General features: G+C 38.8%; 1 protein-coding gene across 6 annotated transcripts in view; it reads right to left on the minus strand.

Annotated features, from left to right (window-relative positions):
- The window catches only part of LOC127654147 (rap1 GTPase-activating protein 1-like), a 106264-nt gene that overhangs the window by 35904 nt on the left and 51024 nt on the right, over window positions 1-19336 (minus strand). For 4 of the 6 annotated variants that reach the window (XM_052141178.1, XM_052141177.1, XM_052141176.1 and 1 more), the window contains one exon: window positions 14490-14525. Coding sequence is in view for 3 of the 6 variants with exons in the window: in XM_052141176.1 (XP_051997136.1) it covers window positions 14490-14525 (36 nt within the window). In the remaining 3 variants the exon portion in view is untranslated. Of the gene's footprint in view, window positions 1-4376; window positions 4466-6607; window positions 6833-14489; window positions 14526-19336 lie in introns of those variants that run through there. The other 2 variants (XM_052141175.1, XM_052141179.1) reach the window with 2 other exon arrangements.

Raw genomic sequence — 19336 nt, forward strand, 5'->3', positions numbered from 1 at the left:
TCATGCTCTGTCACTAAAGGCTCATTAGTGTTTTGCTAGTTCTTCACCTCATGAGGTTTGCCAGGCTGATGGACTTCATTAGCCTGATGGCAGGTTGTGTGCTCAAAAGCCCCTGAAGTCATCTAAGAGTTTTGAAAGAAATACAAGCTGCTGATTTGTTACAGCACATAAGCTGAACTTGAATAAGTTGTAGTACAAGGTACAACTTAACCAGTGCATTCCCATGAAGGATGCTTGCATCGAGAATAAATATCAAAGTGACATGTTAAAGAGTTTGAATATGTACTTTACATGGGATTGCATTTCAAGACAAATGTAACAGCAAAATGGTCTAGAACCATGACCGGGTATAATTGTCTAGAACAATTTCATCAAGTGATATTTCATGTACTGCAGACTGATCACATTGTGAATTCAACAACAATAGGTAAACAATAGTAAAGCTTTGCTGCTAACTCAATCAGTGCTTACCAAAATTAAAATCCCCACCCCTAGTGGTTAAAGCTGGAAGTGTTGTCAAGATTATTGGCACAAGTGAGCTCAAGTTTCCAAATGAAATTGCCACAGAGTAGCACCAAATGTGAGTTGTATTTTTAGTCATAAACGCTGTAGTACACTCAACAGGAATGCATTCTTATAACCCCTACACCCTAACCCAAACCCCAACCCTAAACCTCACCATCACTGGAGTAAAAATGTAATCATATCGTATGTATTTAAACTTATAGGAACTGAGATATACTGTAGTTCTGATAAGAAATATCATAATTGTTGTGATGGTAGTGATGGGGTGGGGGTCCACAAGAATATGGGGTTATGAAAGAGGTCCTTGTTTAAAAAACGTTTGAGAAACCCTGGTCTTGGTCAGAACTTAATTTTGCAATAAAATGTCTAGTTATTGCATTTTGCTTTTGCAGGGTAGTGTAGGTAAAATGGGGTCAAATAATGAATAATATATATATATTAGGGGTGTAATGGTTCAAATTTCTCACAGTTCGGTTAGTATCATGGTTTTAGGATCACTGTTTTGGTACGGTTCAGTATTTGTAATGTTAAGGGGAAAAAAATATTACTGCCAAATTTGGTAACAGACACTTCAAGAGATAGTTTAAACATTGTATTTGTAGTAAAATCATAGTAACCATGGTTACAATACTTTATTATAATCAAGGTTACTATATGGAAACTACAGTATTACTACATAAAACCATGGTTAATTGTATCAAAGCTATGATTTCTGCTAAGAAAACCATGGGGATGGGGTGAGTATAGACACTGACTACCACCTCTGGAGTCACGAGTTCGAATCGAGGGCGTGCTGAGTGATGCCAGCCAGGTCTCCTAAGCAACCAAATTGGCCCGGTTACTAGGGAGGGTAGAGTCACATGGGGTAACCTCCTCATGGTCACTATAATGTGGTTCTCGCTCTCGGTGGGGTACATGGTGAGTTGTGTGTGAATGCCGCAGAGAATTGTATGAAGCCTCTACATCTCCGTGGTAACGCGTTAAACAAGCCATGTGAAAAGATGCACGGAATAACAGTCTTAGACGTGGAGGCAACTGAGGGTCGTCCTCCGCCACCCGGATTGAGGCGAGTCACTACGCCTCCACTAGGACTTAGAGCGCATTGGGAATTGGGTATTCCAAATTGGGGAGAAAAAAAAAGAAAACCATGGGGACAACAGTCCTTGTTATTACAGTCATGGTTACTACAATATTACTATAGTAAAACCATGGTTAATTTTCATTAGGGTCCTTAACTAAAAAAAAAAACTTTCTCTAATTACTAACTCAACATTTTAAATTAATACCTGCATTATTACACTACATGCATCAACATAAATTGCATTCAAACTCAACTCAATGTATATTCAACTTTCAGAATCTGTACATCACTATAGACGTTAGAACACTTTTAAAATGTTTACGAGAATGGATGTCGTAACGTGACTCGAATATTTTAATCATATGCAGAAATCCCACATCTTCATCAACGGAGTAAGGGCAACATAACTTTGGCCATGAACACCCCAAGCACTTTAGTTCTTGTTTCATGTCTGTCTGAACTAGCACCAAGTGCCTGCTTAAAGATGGAATGGAGTGTGTCTGTGTGCAGTTTCTGGCTCACCTGCAGCTCTGTGTGCACCACGCGCTATATATCCCCGGGTGATGTCGGCGTAATTAGCTAATCAAATATGGATGATTTACCAGTATACAACACTCACGTCGAGCAATGTCTGCAAACAGTGCCTGTTTTGTAAACGTTTTTTGACCATCGCTGTTGTAATTGACTGCATAAAGAAAAAGTTCCCAGACAGGAGACTTAAATGACGCAGGAGCTTGTTTTCTCTGCTTGACATTTTGCCAACTAACGCTGGCAGAACTGAGATGTCATCAACTGATTTAACATACTTACAGTTAATAGGACAGCTTCTCTCTTCAGGGTAAAGGGCCTTGCTCAAGGGCCCAACAGTGGCATCATGGTGGACTTGGGGCTTGAACCCCTGACCTTCTTGACCACCAAGAAACCACTGCCCTAATATATATATATATATATATATATATATATATATATATATATATTACCTGTTGCTCCGCATAGTCATTTGAAGGATCCGAACATTGAAGGGTGGAAATTGGTCAAGTAAAACTGAACTTACACTGTTTTTGTGTAATGCTTTTGGTTTAAATCTTGATTAATATTCTAGGCAAGGCAAGGCAAGTCTATTTATATAGCACATTTCATACACAATTGCAATTCAAAGTGCTTTACATATGAATGATAAAGAAAATACAAGATACAAATTATTTTTAAACCAATTAAGAACAAGAAATTAGATTAAAACGTAACAAACTGAATTTAAGAAATGAATAAAAATTATTAAAATGAATAAAAAGAAAAACAATACAGAAATAAAATGATGCAGTGCAGTCAGTAAGTGCGGCACATTGCTCAGTCAGTAAATGCACAGTTAAACAGATGGGTTTTCAGTCTGGATTTGAATGTGGCTACTGTTGGAACACACCTGGAAGCTGGTACCAGCTGCAGGTGGCATAGTAGCTAAATTCTGTCTCACCTTGTTTTGAGTGAACCCTCTGTATTTGACTTGATCCTAATGAACTGAGAGGTCTGTTAGGTTTATTTTCAACAAGCAAATCTGAAATGTATCTAGGTCCTAGCCTATTGAGCGATATATATAAATGAGTAATAGTACTTTAAACTCAATTCTAAATGTAACTGGAAGCAAGTGTAAAGACCTGAGGAGTAATATGCTCAGATTTTTTGTTTGGGTGAGAATCCTTGCAGCTGCATTCTAAATGAGCTGCAGCTGTCTAATGGTCTTTTTGGGAAGGCCAGTGAGGAGTCCACTGCAGTAGGCCACCCTACTGGTGATGAATGCATGAACAAGTTTCTGTAAGTCTTGACTGGATACAAAACAACTAATTCTGGCTATCTTTTTAGATGATAGTAGGCCGACTTAGTTATTGCTTTGATGTGACTCCAAAATGACACCAAGACTCCTTACTTGATTTTTTTTCAAGGTATGTATTCACCTTGGGAATTTTGCCTTTGTTGCCAAATACAATGACCTCTGTCTTATAGTTGTTTAACTGAAGGAAGTTTTGGCACATCCAACTTGTTAATTTCATCAACACACTGGCACAGAGAGTCCATGGGGCTGTAGTCATAGACCACATTCTAAGTGGATATCAGGAGAAAATGTTATTGTAAAAAACAAATATATGATTGCTTTAAGACCTACATCAGTTCAGGGTTGAGAAAGGTTCAGGAAAGCCTGGGCATTAGAAGAGTTACAGGATTTAAACAGCAAATGCAAAGCAGAGCTGCTCCCTGGGTCTGTCAGGTGCACTTGCTAATACAAATGAATTTGACAGCGTTTACATTATTTAGCAATATGTTATCTCACACAAACTAGGAACTACAGGACAGAGTGTGCACTAAAGAGAAAATCACAGCATCGCTTTTAGTAAAAATAATAAATTAAAAAAAAGACAATTAGGCTGAATGGGAGACAGGAGATTTAGCTGAAAATGATCTTAATTTCCAAATTTCTTGCAGAAACCACAAAATGCAAATAAAACTCAATCCTACAATCATCACTTAGGATAAATGTGACCCATGTGGGAACTAGACAGGAGACTATTCAAATCTGAAAACAACAAGATGCGCCCAAAACACACGCACCCGTATGGCTCACTCGTCTTCGCTTTCATCACAACCTGCTCAACTAATACTGTCTGAAATCCCTTCAGCTGTCTGTTTCCCACTACGAACACTTGAGCTCCTCACAAGCAGAAGACAGCTGATCTTATCACTGAGTAAGATAGTGAATAGAGAGAGGCATGCTACTTACTCGTTAGCATGTAGAAAGGACGAATCAAAGACAAGCAATCTGTTCTGCTGCTCCAAACCAAATGGGCAGGTGAAAGACAGAGCTCTTGCTTTCCCTATTGCTCCCTCCCTCCCTTCCTCTCTCTCTATGCTCTCATTCTTCCAACACTTTCTCTCACTTTCCCTCCCCCTGGCATCTCTCTCGCGTTCATGACTCACTCCTCTTCTCTCTCGTCTTTTTTTCAGTTATCAACACAGAATCTAATGCTTTCAAACTGGTTTGGAGTCCCTTTATCTGATTTGACCTCTGTTTTGACATTTTTACAATCTGTCTGTCAATCTATTTTTGGCAGATTCTGGTAACACACATGATTTCAAGTGTCTTAAAGGAATGTTTCAGTTTCAAAACAAGTTAAGCTACTGTATGTTGACAACATCTGAGAGTTGTTAGTTAGCACAGGAAGTAATTTAAACTCGTCTCTCAATTAAAAAAACAAAACAATAAAAACATTTATTTGTAGTAATGCACATCTAATAGGAGCCTATGGGGCAAGTAATTGCACCGGGATAAGCACTAAAAAAAACGGATAATAAACATGGTAACTTTCCTTCAATATGCAAAAGGATATCAGAAAAGGACTTTTACACAGAAAAACAAATCCAGTTACACTTATTATTTAACATATCACCAAAAGTTCAACCGCCTTGATCAGTATAGCTCACCCCTAAAAGGACAATTATACCGATATATCGGTTTTACTGATTAATTGTGGGTAATCGGTTATTAGAAAAATTTTGCAGGTAGTTTTTTCACCATTTAGTCATTTCAAAAAGAGTGCCTGGTTTGTTTTGGCTTGTCTATACTTAAAAAGTTTTATGCACAAAATCTTAATTTTTCTAGTTATTAGTGGGACTTTGGTTGCACAATACTACATAACTAAATTAGGATTTTATTCATTTTGGACTCTTTGTTTGTATCCATCATAGTTTGGAAAGAATAATAGATTTTTTTTCACTTTCTATAAATAGACTTAAAAAAAACTATTGGCCGATTTATCAGTTTAGGCCTTTCCCACCACTTTAGTTAGACGTATACACTGTTGGTAAACCTCTAATTCAACTTTAAAGTTCAAAAACCACACAATTTTGTAGAAGAAGAAATAGTGTAAGTTCTTTAACAACAATGCAAGCTGCACATTTCTGCTTTTAAACATTCTGGAATTACTTGCCCCATAGACTTCCATTGTAAGTCAATTATTATAAATGTGATTTTTGTTTGTATGTGAGAACTGAAGGGCGAGTTGTAATATTATCTGTGGTAATCAAAAGCATGCCACAAATGCTGTCAATAGATCTTAACTTGTTTTACATCTAAAGCATGTAGGAACCATGTGTGTTTGTGTGTAATTCGAGCCTCTTAGGTCATTTTAAAAGGATGTTATCTGTCAAGCCTTCAATAAGCCCACTCAGCCCACTAAAGTACATCAAACGGACTTGCTGCCAAGCCCAAAATATTCCCACAGCTCCAGACATACTGAGCCACATAGGATCTCAAATGGGAATAAGCCACCGTGCCTACAGAGTTCCCATAAGCCCTCATTTTATTCTGTAGCACTAACTGGGTGGTCAAATCTCACTAAAAAACTAAATGATACTCTTCATTTATACCACCAATATGGTTTCCCACTGTGCCACAAGACCACTAGAAGTAGAAAAACACAAATTAGATCTCTTTAGTATCTCTATTATTTCCCCAAAACAGCAATGAGATTAAATTGAGAGCAAACTGAGACTTTTAAGACTCCAGTAATCTCTCAAGTCTCCTCTAGAGTTTCAGATGAGATTTCAAAACTTTCACGAATTTGTTTGGAGCAAATGATATGCTATGCTATCCACCTTTATTTCATACCACAGTAACTTATATATGTAAACAGTTTCTATTTATATTTCCTAAACAAAATGTAAGGAGACAAAGTTGACACCTGTATGAGACATAACTGAGAACACCATTAAGTCTTTTGATCTCTGAAAAAAGCAACTGCTGAGCAAAAAAATATTCCTCTGGGAAGATCTTTCCTCCCAAATCCTGCCCTTAGAACTTTCAAATCTTCTTGCAAATAATTTTTATCTAAACAATCATATCAAGTAAGATGAAAAAAATCAAACATCTTGAGTTCTTTGGCTATTTTGCCACATGTTTCTTTGGAAATACAAGGAATATGGAAGCCAAGCTATCAAATGTTCTGCTCTTACCATAGATGGCGTACTTTACATAGAACACCCTCTGGAAGGCTGTGTCTTCTGACATCCCTGTTCCTTGACTTCCCCAACATGGTTCTCAGTGGCTACTCAAAAATGGACAGCTACCAACCAATAACAGATCTTCTCTCTAAAGTTTATCCTTTCTGGCTACATGAAAGTAGACAGAGACTCAAGTGAGAGATGTCCACTTGAGTTCTTTGTTGAGAAGACTGTTGACTTTCACTCTCAGCTCTTGGGGAACAGAAGCAGTCAAACCTGTTTTCAACTATTTTCTCTTGAACAGGTCTTAACTTGGCCCACAGCAGGTGGGTCCAGGACTGATTTCAGATTAACAAACAAAATCAGCTCTTAGGGCTAAAATAAATGACCATGGAAATGAAAGACCTGGGTGTTGTTCTCTTCCTGTAATATGATTTCAAGTGTACAGAACAGGACAAAATCATATTGACAGGTGTCATGTCTATTTTGTTGGTTCATGTATTTCATGTCTTTTATTTTGAAAGTTTATTTCCTGTTTCATGTCATATGTCCCTAGTCATGTGATTCCTGTTCCCTCCATGTCCATGTATCTTATTTTCATTGGTTTATTGTTTAATTATCTTATTATCAGTTCTGTCTGTTTGTTTTAGTCAAGTCAAGCCAGTCAAGTCTAGTCATGTTATAAGTCTCAAGTTTATGTCATGAATAGTTTTTGTCAAGTCAAGTTTATGTTTATGTTCACGTTTATAGTTAGGATTTTGGATTGCACGTCTGTAAATATAACTGCACTTGGGTTCTTCACTCCATCGTCATCGTCTTCATCATTGCCAGCAGCAACAACGTTACAGAAATACCCGATCGCCCATAATGAACCCAGCAGTTCGGCTTCTTCGCCTACATCAGGGGAGTCGTCCCCTGGAGAGTTATGTAGAGGACTTCTGCGATCTGGCCAGCCGAGTGGACTTTAATGAGGTCGCTCTCAAAAACTGTTTCCGGTTTGGATTGAGTGAGCTAATCTCATTTTTAATGCCTGGCGGTCGCAATTCCCTCAATCTGGTCCAGCATATCGACCTTGCCCTGCAGATTATGGGTTCTACATTCACTGTGGGGGAGGCAAATGCCGAGCCAGATTTCCACCACACGGCCGCCGAGCCAGAGTTCCACCACATGGCCGCCGAGCCAGAGTTCCACCACATGGCCGCCGAGCCAGAGTTCCACCACATGGCCGCCGAGCCAGAGTTCCACCACATGGCCGCCGAGCCAGAGTTCCACCACACGGCCATCGAGCCAGAGTTCCACCACACGGCCGCCGAGCCAGAGTTCCACCACACGGCCGCCGAGCCAGAGTTCCACCACATGGCCGCCGAGCCAGAGTTCCACCACACGGCCGCCGAGCCAGAGTTCCACCACACGGCCGCCGAGCCAGAGGTTTTGTTCATGTGTTGGGGCACCGGAAGCCACCCCTTAGTGGGGGATATGTCATATGTATTTTGTTTCATGTCACGTGTCCCTAGTCATGTGATTCCTGTTCTCTCCATGTTCATGTGTCTTGTTTTCATTGGTTTATTGTTTAATTATCTTGTTATCAGTTCTGTCTGTTCATTGGTTCCTTTGTCATTGTTCTCCCATGTCTATGTATTTAAGCCCTCATGTCAGGCATTGTCCTTTGTCAAAGTATTGAATGTGAATGTAACTGTAACTTTGTTGTTTTAGTCAAGTCTAGCCATGTTATGTTTATCAAGTCTCAAGTTAATGTCAAGTCTAGTTTTTGTCAAGTTCCCATTTAAAGTTAGGGTTTTTGGATTGCATGTCTGTAAATTAAGCACACTTGGGTTCTTCACTCCATCGTCTTCCTCATTGCCAGCAGCAACAACATTACAACAGGCTTGAACACAACAGTATGTACTGTATATAATGTTTTTATATATATATACATTTATATATGTTTTTTATATATACATATACACTTTCACATTCAGCCACCTACTGGGTGTGGCTGGTCAAAAGTGGATATTTATAGTAAAAAGGACTTAAATATTGACCTGTTTCTTACTTACACCTATCAAATTGCTTCTGGTGATATGGATTTAATCACTGGAGTCTTATGGATTACTTTTTTACTTTTACTTTAATCACATTCAGCCACCTACTGGGTGTGGCTGGTCAAAAGTGGATATTTATAGTAAAAAGGACTTAAATATTGACCTGTTTCTTACTTACACCTATCAAATTGCTTCTGGTGATATGGATTTAATCACTGGAGTCTTATGGATTACTTTTTTACTGCCTTTATGTCCTTTTTGGACCTTCTGATTTCTGGTCACCATTCAATTGCATTATGGGGACCTACAGAGCTGAGATATTATTCTAAAAATCTTTGTGTTCTGCTGAAGAAAGAAAATCATACACATCTGGGATGGCATGAGGTGAGTAAACGATGAGAGAATTTTCATTTTGGGTGAACTATCCTTTTAAGTTTCTTAGAATAATTATGGCAAATTAATTTAGTAAATTAGTGTGATTTAAAATTAGTTTAGGAAAAATTAACGGCTCGCATCCTGTAAAATGTAATATTTTTCTGAACTTGAAACTCTATTTTGAAGGTGTTTTCTTTGTAAACAGGGATGAAATAAATATGAATTGATAACAATGCTTCACAAACTGTCTGGTCTTAGATACATGATACCACTCAGGTTCTAGGCTGGCTTTGGTGTCATGGGAGTTCTTTCCAAAATAAAACTGATGAAAATCAGCTCTATTTTTAAATTCCCACTCCCACTATTAAACTCCCCACTTCCCCATCTCTCTAAAATAAAAATCGGTATCCTTTGCTACATGTTGAAACAATTGTCAAAACACAAAGCACATGCAATTTCTGGTGAAGGAATTGTCTGCCAAGAAAATCAATGTAAATAAATGTAAATGCAGATGAAAGATGTCTTTCATTTTAAGAGCAGCAAAATACAGTCAGCTTTGTGAAACATTCCTTTTGTTTTTTTAACTCTGGGCTATCAGGTGACAACGATGGGTGGAGACCCTCTTACTCTATATTTTCTGCTGGCTTTCTCACCTGTCCAGTTTTCAGCTAAAAACACAGTCTGAATGAACCTTTAAAGGGATAGTTCACCCATAAATGAATATCTTTTTTCGTATTTTGAAATGTTTTTATACTGTCAACTCAAAGAGCCAGATTAAAAGACATATAAAACCAATTTCTGTGTCCTATCACCAACACTGATAGGTTAGTCTTTACCGATCAGAGACACTTCAAAATTTTGCTTTTAGTTTACTATAAAATCACAAAGGTAGGTCAAAGGAAGAATTCCCAGAGTGAAATAAAAAGCAAAATCCTGAGGGGCCAATGTCTGCTGTTACCATGTTGAGCCGAGATCCACTTCCTGTGTGTGTTGATTTTCAAGCACAGTTTGCCTCTTTGCAGGTTTTATCACAAACACACAGACACTCTCCTCACCTGTAGCTTTAACACCTGTGCCATAACCAAGCAGAATAAATTCAGCCTGTAGATAATTTACAGATACATAATTTTCCCAAATTTTATGTTATGATTGAAAATTGGATATAAACAGGCATAAAATCACCATGCCATTTATTTCAGACACAACCTATCATCAGCCCATCTTAGCTCCACAAGTTGCATATTTGATCTGATTCAAGATGAAGATGATTTTCTCATCTACAACAAAGCAGTCCACATGTATTCGTACAATTCCAGACTCCAATATTTTCCAATACAGCAAGAAATTGAAATCAAATCAGTCTGTTAAAATGTGAATTTGGTTGAATGAAAGTTCCAGTCTTCTGATTGTTCCTCTTTTGTTCTCCAGAATGAATATGAGACAAAAGCCATTTCCCAGAGCTCCAAACAACCAGATGGCTGTGAAAACATTTTCAATACTACTCCAAATGCGCTTCAAAGAGCATTTGAATGATCTCTTTACTGAACACATTCTGTAATAGCGCAGACCTCTAGGAATATACTTTGTACAAGTCATCTAAGTTGACAGGATACAGCTGAGAGACATAGCTCACCATTGTCCCCAATGAACATGGCTGTTGTCCTAACTGAATCTGGCCAAGCTAAGTTCCAAAACAACAAATTATAAATCTCTAGAGAAACAGCATCCCTTGACAAAGTCTGTTATTACATAAGTGTGCTGTAAGTGTCTGCAACCTACAGTAGCATGGCTTGCCTAGTGTTACTTATTGCAAAACAATGCTCTCTATTATCAAATTATCATGGCATTACCATTAGTGGTTGACCAAAATATCAGAAAGGCAGATGAATTGGCCAATATTTGGCCAATTTGATATGATCTGTAATGGCAAGAATCTTACAGCAATGGCTCCTAAATCTATACCAACAGCTTTGTCAATGTATAATGCACATCTATTATTACAATTATTGTAATAAACCCCTTATCTAAACCTATCCGATCAGTAGTGCAAACATGATAGGAAGCTGCTGTGTGTGACAGAAGCAAGTAATTGTCACGTATCAAATGGAATCGATGTCCAGCGACATCATTGGCTGTGGTGAAAGTTGTATGAATTCATACAAGTGCAGTCAAATAATACCATACGAATTAGCCAAATTTAGGAAAGTCGAATCTGTACGATTTCGCCATGAGAGTGTTGCAATACCCCTGCAATCAAATATGCTCGATTCAGTGGTCTTTGAACAGCTGTCGGTTTGTTTCCTGTTCAGCTGAGCATTGCCCGCTATTACCAGCATTTTTCTAGCAGAAATAACTCAGTTTATCCACTCTAACACCATATCACCATCATCATTTAAAAGTGTCCCTGTTGTCCCTGACAAGCTCTCATCCCAAACACAAGGTTGTGTCCTAAGAGAGGATGTTGGGACTCCAAATAGAGTGAATGGCTTTCAGTTATGTCTCCATATTCCACTTCACAGTCATGTCCCAGACAACAAACTAGCCGATAATCATGATTCAAACGGGCTTCTTGGCAGCTATAACAGCAGAGACATTCATGGCACACTGAAGAGAATACCAGGCTGATGCATAAGACCGATCTGAATAGGTCTAATCATAAGAGCATTGTGTCTCTCAACAACACCAACTCTGACAGAGACGGTGGGCGTATGAGAGGCTTTTCAGGAAGTATTCTGGCTCAAAGTGACTTGGTGCTGTGAAATTCAAAACATGTTCTCTAGGCTCGACAAAAGAGGATTTGAAACCACAAGCAATTTGAAAGTTATAACAGTACTTTAACCTGTTTTTGTCAATGTTTATTCTTTGCTGCTGAACTTTTCTTGAGGAAAATGTTACCAAACTGTAGAAAGTATCTCAATTTGTACATTTTATGAAAGGTGCTACAATGCCAGGGTATTGTAGTAAGTTGCCAGGGCATTGCTATGCAGTTGCTAGATTGTTCTAGGTATTTACTAGGATGTTGCTTGTGATTGCTAGAGTGTTCTGGGTGGTTGCTTGTTTTTTGCATATTGGCACAATTCAAAAGTGTCGACCCCCTAAGTCTATGATATTCCTGTCCCCAGATATGGTTTAGATCCCTTTTTAAATATAAGTCCCATTTCATTCTACACCAGGAAAACATCATGAGTCTGATTACTAAGAAAAAGTACCTCTGCTCAGCAAATAACACTATTTAAGAATCTTTTACAAAAACAAACAAAAAATGAAAACAAATAGACATTTACTGTATATAATGTTTTCATATTCAAAATATCACAAAGTATTTTGCGCATTTTAATGTAACTGGTCATGCTCGACCCGCTCTGAGTGAGGTCTGGACCATCAGGCATGGGAGGCGGGCACGCTAACAAGGAGGCTAAAGGCTACAGCCTCTAGCGTCAGTCACTAGTGCGACTCTTGAGGCCAAGGGAATGAGCTTTACGCATGCTGCACGGATATCCCATACCGACTGGCTTTCATAACATTAATATTCAGACATACAAACATTTTCTTTATGCTTTATACAAGTAAAGCAAGGAATGTCTGGGGTTCAACACAATTTAAGCTGAATGGAAAGCATTTGTAGCATAATGTTGATGACCACCAACATTCAACTCGTCCCTCATTTACGCAAAAAAAAATTGCGGTTACAGTTAGGCACTTACAATGAAAGTGAATGGGGCAAGTCCATAAACATTAAAATACACACTGTTTTAAAGATAGAGCCAAAAAATGCAAACATTATACACATTAATATTATTTTAATGAGATCAAATTTCTGTTCTACATGATTGTAATGTGATAAAATGACTTTGGGTTGACAGCCATTGTGTTGTCTTGGCAACATTGTTGCAATACTGTATACTGTATAACTTTGGCGAGTTGAAACAATTTTTTGTGGTAATCAACATTAAGCCTCAAAAGCTGTTGATTGAGCTTAACTGATATTGAACATGGAACAATCCTTTAAACATGTATATTGCCTAATTGAATGTGAGCATGATTAAAAAGGATGATTTGAAGGAGGGACAGAGATATATATAAAAGAGAAAAAACAAGAAGCAACTGTAGGGAAGAACGTGACAAAGGAAAGATAATTTTTTCTTGTGTGTAATCTCTTGGGTCTCTCATCGCATTAGTATGCAATGCAGTGCTCATCTGGGATGATACACACAGAGTGAAACCCAGATCCAGCCATAATTACATTCAGCATTCTCTCTTTCCCTTCACATTACCTCTTCTCTCTCCACATCTCTCCTGACACATGCTCTTCACAGCCATTAAAAACCAGCTTTAGAAATAGCCAATTCCCCCTATAGCAATATTGCTGTCAGTCAGAAAGGCGTAAAACATTCCATCAGTGGTAGTAGGGTGTGGGTAGGTTATGCACAGCTATCCAAGTGTTTGTAGAGTAAGGGGATGCAACCTGACTTCACTTGTCCACACAGATGACAGTGCTTGAGGTGACTTTTTAGGTTATTGAATGTGATCAGAATATATACAACTGAATCTATAAAAGTACATTTCTAAGGAAATTTCCAAAACTTCAATTTGGTAAATTAAGACCTGTTTGAAGCTTTCCAATGTGTAAAGGTAATGTTGTTCAGCTGATATTTTTAGATTATTATTAATTGCCAATTAATTGCATCCATCTGCACTCTTTTTCAATTGTTTTCTATTTAAACATCTTGTTTTATGTAACTTCTTTGATCCTTGTGCCATGTCTCATGCAGAAACGTAGCTTTTTAGGGAATTTGTCAAGTTAAAAGAACTTAAACTTAAACGATTCTCAAGACACCCGCATTCAGTTCCTATGTAACTGACACTGTGTGATTTGAACTGGCATCAGCCAACATAGGAAGCATGGGCACTAAAGAGTAGGCTAAAGGCTACAGCCCTTAGTGTCAGTCGCTAGTGTGCCTCTTGATGCCAGGGGAGTGGGGATTACACATACCGCACATCTATCATGTACCAGCTGGCTCCCGTTACACTCACCCCCCAAACCTCACTCACATCCGGGTCACGGCACCACTGTAACTGGTCCTGCTTGACCCCCTCCGAGCGAGATTCGAACCGATGTCAGCCAACATGCGAGGCAAGTGCGCTAACAAAAGGCTAAAGGCTACAGCCCTTAGCGTCAGTCACTAGTGCATCTGTTGAAGCCAGGGGAGTGAGGTTTACTCACACTGCACAGCTATCACGTACCAGCTGGCTCCCGTTACACCTATACGCAATCCTTATGATTTTTCTGTAAATTAGAATTTTCATTATGGAATTCCAATTCACATTCCAAAATGTATCTGAAATTACATTGATTTAATTTCAGGAATTTGGTGGATATCTTGTTTGCTATCATTACATTATATATTGAAAAACCCATATTAGTTGACCACCACCAAAAAGTATCTAAACTATCTTTAAGAAAGAGAAAGACTTACCATACATGTCTTGTCCTGGAAAAGGTTTTGTCCACTCTGCAGAAACAAACGAAAACATACTTATCAACAACCCTATATACTGTATAGAATTTACACCAAAAGGGTGTTAACTGACCTCACACATTTAAATCTCTGTAAACCGATCTTCACACTGGGCCATTAGCCTGCCAAGTGCTAAAGGCTAATCAATTCACTACTGACAAACGGTTCATGTACTTTATCACTCATCTTGATATGATAATGACTCAGCAATTCTATCAAGTTAATGAAGGGTGAGGGCCAATAAGATAATGAGAAACCACTGGAGCACATCGTCAAGAAATATAAGCAATTGCCATTGCTAATATCCATTGAAATATTTCTGCCATCCTCAGTGAATTGCGCTGTATGCTAAAACTCAGTTTGCTTAACATAAGGGCGTAAAATGTGGGCATTTAAGGTTGCAAAATGCTAATGAGACTAATTAGGAAAGTACCTTATTCAGAAAGGCACGTATAATGACTTCAAAATGAATAACGGATTCATCCGGATAATATAAAACATATTCGTTTGACAGATTATCCAAAAAGCACAAGGATTAAGTGATATTTTAAATAAACACATCCAAAATTACAATGAATTTATGAATCTGTGCAGCCAACATTCCTAAAGTGTAAACCTTATGAATGAAAATGCGCACGGTGTGATTTCAGATCGGATGTGCGCGGTCTCTGATCTGTTTGCAGCCTCTGTAAATTGAGTGCGTCTGGAGCTTATCAAGTGTAACATTAACTAAGATACAACATCAAATACTCTATCCCTTTCTTGAAAAGTCTACGTTAATTCACACAATTCACATGTGATTCTCATGTATTTATTATTTGAAATTGTATTTATTATTCATTGCAAAAATGTGTGCTTGACATTTCACATTTTGCTTGACACCTCCTGCCTTCAGAATAATGTAGTTATACATGCACAGACAAATTAAAATTATGTTTCATGCAGATATTAATATCTGAAATACCAGGAGAAATCACAGTTAATAACATATTCCACAGTTAATGTAGCATAAAACTCTGGTAAGAAAAAATAGATATAGTTTAAAATAATAATTGTATATTATACTCTTTCAAATGTAAGAGTAATATTAAAAAATTGGTGTTTCATTTAGTTTTGACGCACTTCCGGTTTAAGCCCCGCCCACACCCGGTTCTGTTTGAATACAGATACAGATAATTATGTCATATGAACTGATACAGATACAAAAACAGATAATGGCTCTGCTGCACACTCCTAGAGACTAGCAGCTTTTTGAATGTTCTCTATGATGAGGAGCTGTGGCTTTGTTTTAATAATACTATGAGATTAAATATAAAAATAGCCACAATGCTGAAGAAAATGACAGTTACACATGAAAGAGGGAACCTCCTTTAATTAGCTAACATAGTTGTTGTTAGGTGTAATATTGTTCTGTATCCACAGGATGGTTCCGTAATGCATTTTCTTTGTTTAATGGAATAGTTCACCCAAAAAATGCTATTCTCACATCATTACAAACCTGTATTACTTTCTTTCCTTTGTAAAGCACAAAATGTAAATATTAGAAAAATATCTTGGAAACTCTTTTCCAGATAATGTGAGTCAAGCTCCAAAATGACAAAAAACACACCATACAATTTAATAAAAGCAGTCCATACAACTTGTGTGCTATATTAAAAATTTTCAAAGCAGGACAACGGCCTTGTTTGAGGAACAAAACAAATGTAAGTAATTATGTATTTTTCATTTTTATGCGAATAATTAATTTTAGGTTCATAACAATGTGAATCATATGTGTAAACTGGGGCCAGTGTTGCACCTCTGTGTTGCCAGAAAGTGTTAATTAATGATCAATAAACTTAGACATTATTGCAAGTAACTGCTTTTTGCAAAAATGCAGCAGAATATATTTCCTTCTATGGCCTTCACTCAACCCTGAATTTACAGTGTAAATGTCAGAGTTTCTCAGGGCCTGTGGACTGTCAATCACAGCACTGGTGTGTCCTCTAACCTTCTGCTGAGCACAAGGAAAAAGTGTTTCTGAAAGGTGTTGATGTTGTGTCAACAATATGAATTAACGCTTCAGCAGGGGACATTAACATGTCCGTGGCGAGACTCACACATGTCCGTAGCAACGTTATCAGGACTGAGAAAAAAATATGTACACTATGTAAAGGAAAATGAAAACTTTGAAAACAAATGTTTGTATATGCTTAAATATGTGGGTCCCACAGCTTATACAAGCCCCCCTCAAAAGGGCCCTGTGACTATGAGGGCCCCCAGCCCTCTTGTAGAATCCTTTTGCATTTCTGTTTCAAATGACATTGTGACGAGGAGGTGGGTGGGGCCGGGCATGCATAGTTGGGCTAATCAGCCGAGGAGAGGGATAAATGCTGTCAAACGTGGCAGTTTGGGAGAGAAAGAGCCAGATGAAGCTGCAGTGTGTGCATTTGTGTTTATGTTTTGTCTTTGTTTTAATTTCTCATAAACATTATTTTGTTGGTTCGTCCAGTTCCCGCCTCCTTCTTTCCTCATTTGAACCGTGTTATATTAGTACCGAAGCCCAGGAAGGAGGAGGGATTCGGCAGTGGCAAGGACTCCATGTCATGGAGTCCTTGCCACTGCCATCCACCCAAAGGAGCAGCCGCGGCCATACGCCGGGGGATGGAGGAGTTGCTGCCAACCACCTGGATGCGGAGGAATGGCCGCCGTCCGCGAGGGAGGAGGGGCTGCTGCTGGTTACCTGGAGTGGTGGAGCTGCTGCCAGGGGCAGAGGAGTACTCTACTGGCCGCCAAAACTCGGAGGGGCGTTCCATCCGCCAGGGGTCGGAGAAGTGATTAAGGACCAGACGACGACGTGCCTGGGAAACCGCTCACCTTGGCCTTGCCCTTGCCCTTTCCCTCTCCTCTTATTTGTTTTGTTTTTCCCTCAACTCATCCCCCTCCCCAGCCCTAGAGAGGTGGGGAAAAGCCACCCGGCAGGTGCAGCCAAAGGAGCAACGCCAAAATGCAGGGGATTCCCCAGCCTGACGCAAACGATGAGGAGGGTGGCGGCCCCCAATTGGGCTAATCAGACGAGGAGTGGGATAAATGTGGCGGAACGTGGCAGTTCGGAGGAGAGAGCCGCATGCAGCTGCAGCCACTAAATGGTAAACGGTCTGCATTATATAGTGCCTTTTTAAACTTAACGGTATTCAAAGCGCTTAACACTGTGACTCATTCCCCCATTCACACACACATTCATACACCAATGGCGGCAGAGTTGCCATGCAAGGTGCTAGCCTGCCATTGGGAGCAACTTGGGTTTCAGAGACTTGCCCAAGGATACTTCGGCATGTGGAGTTGTGTGGGCCGGGATTCAAAAACCACCAACCCTGCGATTAGTGGTCGACCCGCTCTACCAACTGAGCCACAGCCTGTTCCCGCCTCCTCCTTCCCCAACGTTACCATGTTACAGACATGTTTGAGCCACTCTTTAATCTTATAACGGTGAAAGTTTCCATGCTCTTCTGGAAGTAGAAGACCTTGTAAAATAATTTCCAAAATATCAGGTTTAACACCAGATGGAAGGACGGACAGATAGATAGATATATAATTGAATCCAATTCTCTTCTTCTAATGATTCTATGACCTCTCAACCTTTTGTACACAAATACACTGTAAAACTATAGTATTATATACTATAAGTTGAAGCTATAAATATTGGAATCCAACAATATTATCCTTGAATGTTGAAATGAGGCCTAAAAACCATCACATGGAGGATCTTTGAGTGTTGTGACCGCTTCCATGAACCCGCAATGCAGGACCCGTATTTACGCACGTCGGTGGAAGAATAGCTAAAAATGACCTTAGAATCATTAAAGAAGAAGGGGTTACTCATGTTCACCTTGTCATACTGGGAGTTTTTGGCACTTGAAGGGCTCTGGAAGCCCAGATACTGTAGCTGAAGTAATAACTGTCAAATAATAAAATGCATCAGTGCTTAAAATTATTGCACTATTTTTATTAAACAGAGTAAATACAAATAGATAGTATAAACCAGGGTCGATTGTAGGATTTCAATCTTAGAAGGGATCAGCCCCCAATGACACTATAAGATGTGTGCATTTAATGTAATCCACTCTGTTGCATAGATGGTGTTTTGCTTTTTAAACTGTGTTTTTACATAATTTTATTGATTTACTGATATAATGAAAACGTTGTAAACACCATGCTGACAATGAAACCACTACCAGATGAACACACACACGAACACACACACACACACACACACACACACACACACACACACACACACACACACACACACAGACAGACTCCCTTAAGAAATCCCTCTGTTAGAATAAAGATGATCACATGGTGTTCTTAGTATTGAATAAATAAGGACAGTGTGAAAGTTAAGGCATTATAGATCATACTGAAACATACAGTAGAATTCGGATAATAGTAAATAATAATTCACCAAGAGAAATACTAGTATTAGGAAACAGATTGGATCAAATAAAACCAGTTTCAAATTACTTTTGCAATCCAAAATACAAACCTGTCAGACCCGATTCTTAAAACTGTAAAATGATAAAGTACAGCAGGTTTATTGCACTGCACCTTGTCTTCAATCATCAAGGCTCATCTAGTCCCACGTTCTGCTATTTGACAAAAAAGTGTTTCAAAGAACTTTCAACAGAGAGACATGATGCCGCTATGTGATGTGAGTTTCCATTGTCCCTCTTTGTTTAAGAAACTAGATTGATCAATATTTGACCTCATCTTACAGTCATCAAACTCTCAGTGCTCTAACTGAACCATTCTCTGCATGACAATCA

The sequence above is a fragment of the Xyrauchen texanus genome, chromosome 13 (genome assembly GCF_025860055.1).
Source record: "Xyrauchen texanus isolate HMW12.3.18 chromosome 13, RBS_HiC_50CHRs, whole genome shotgun sequence".
NCBI classification, from domain to species: Eukaryota; Metazoa; Chordata; class Actinopteri; order Cypriniformes; family Catostomidae; genus Xyrauchen; species Xyrauchen texanus.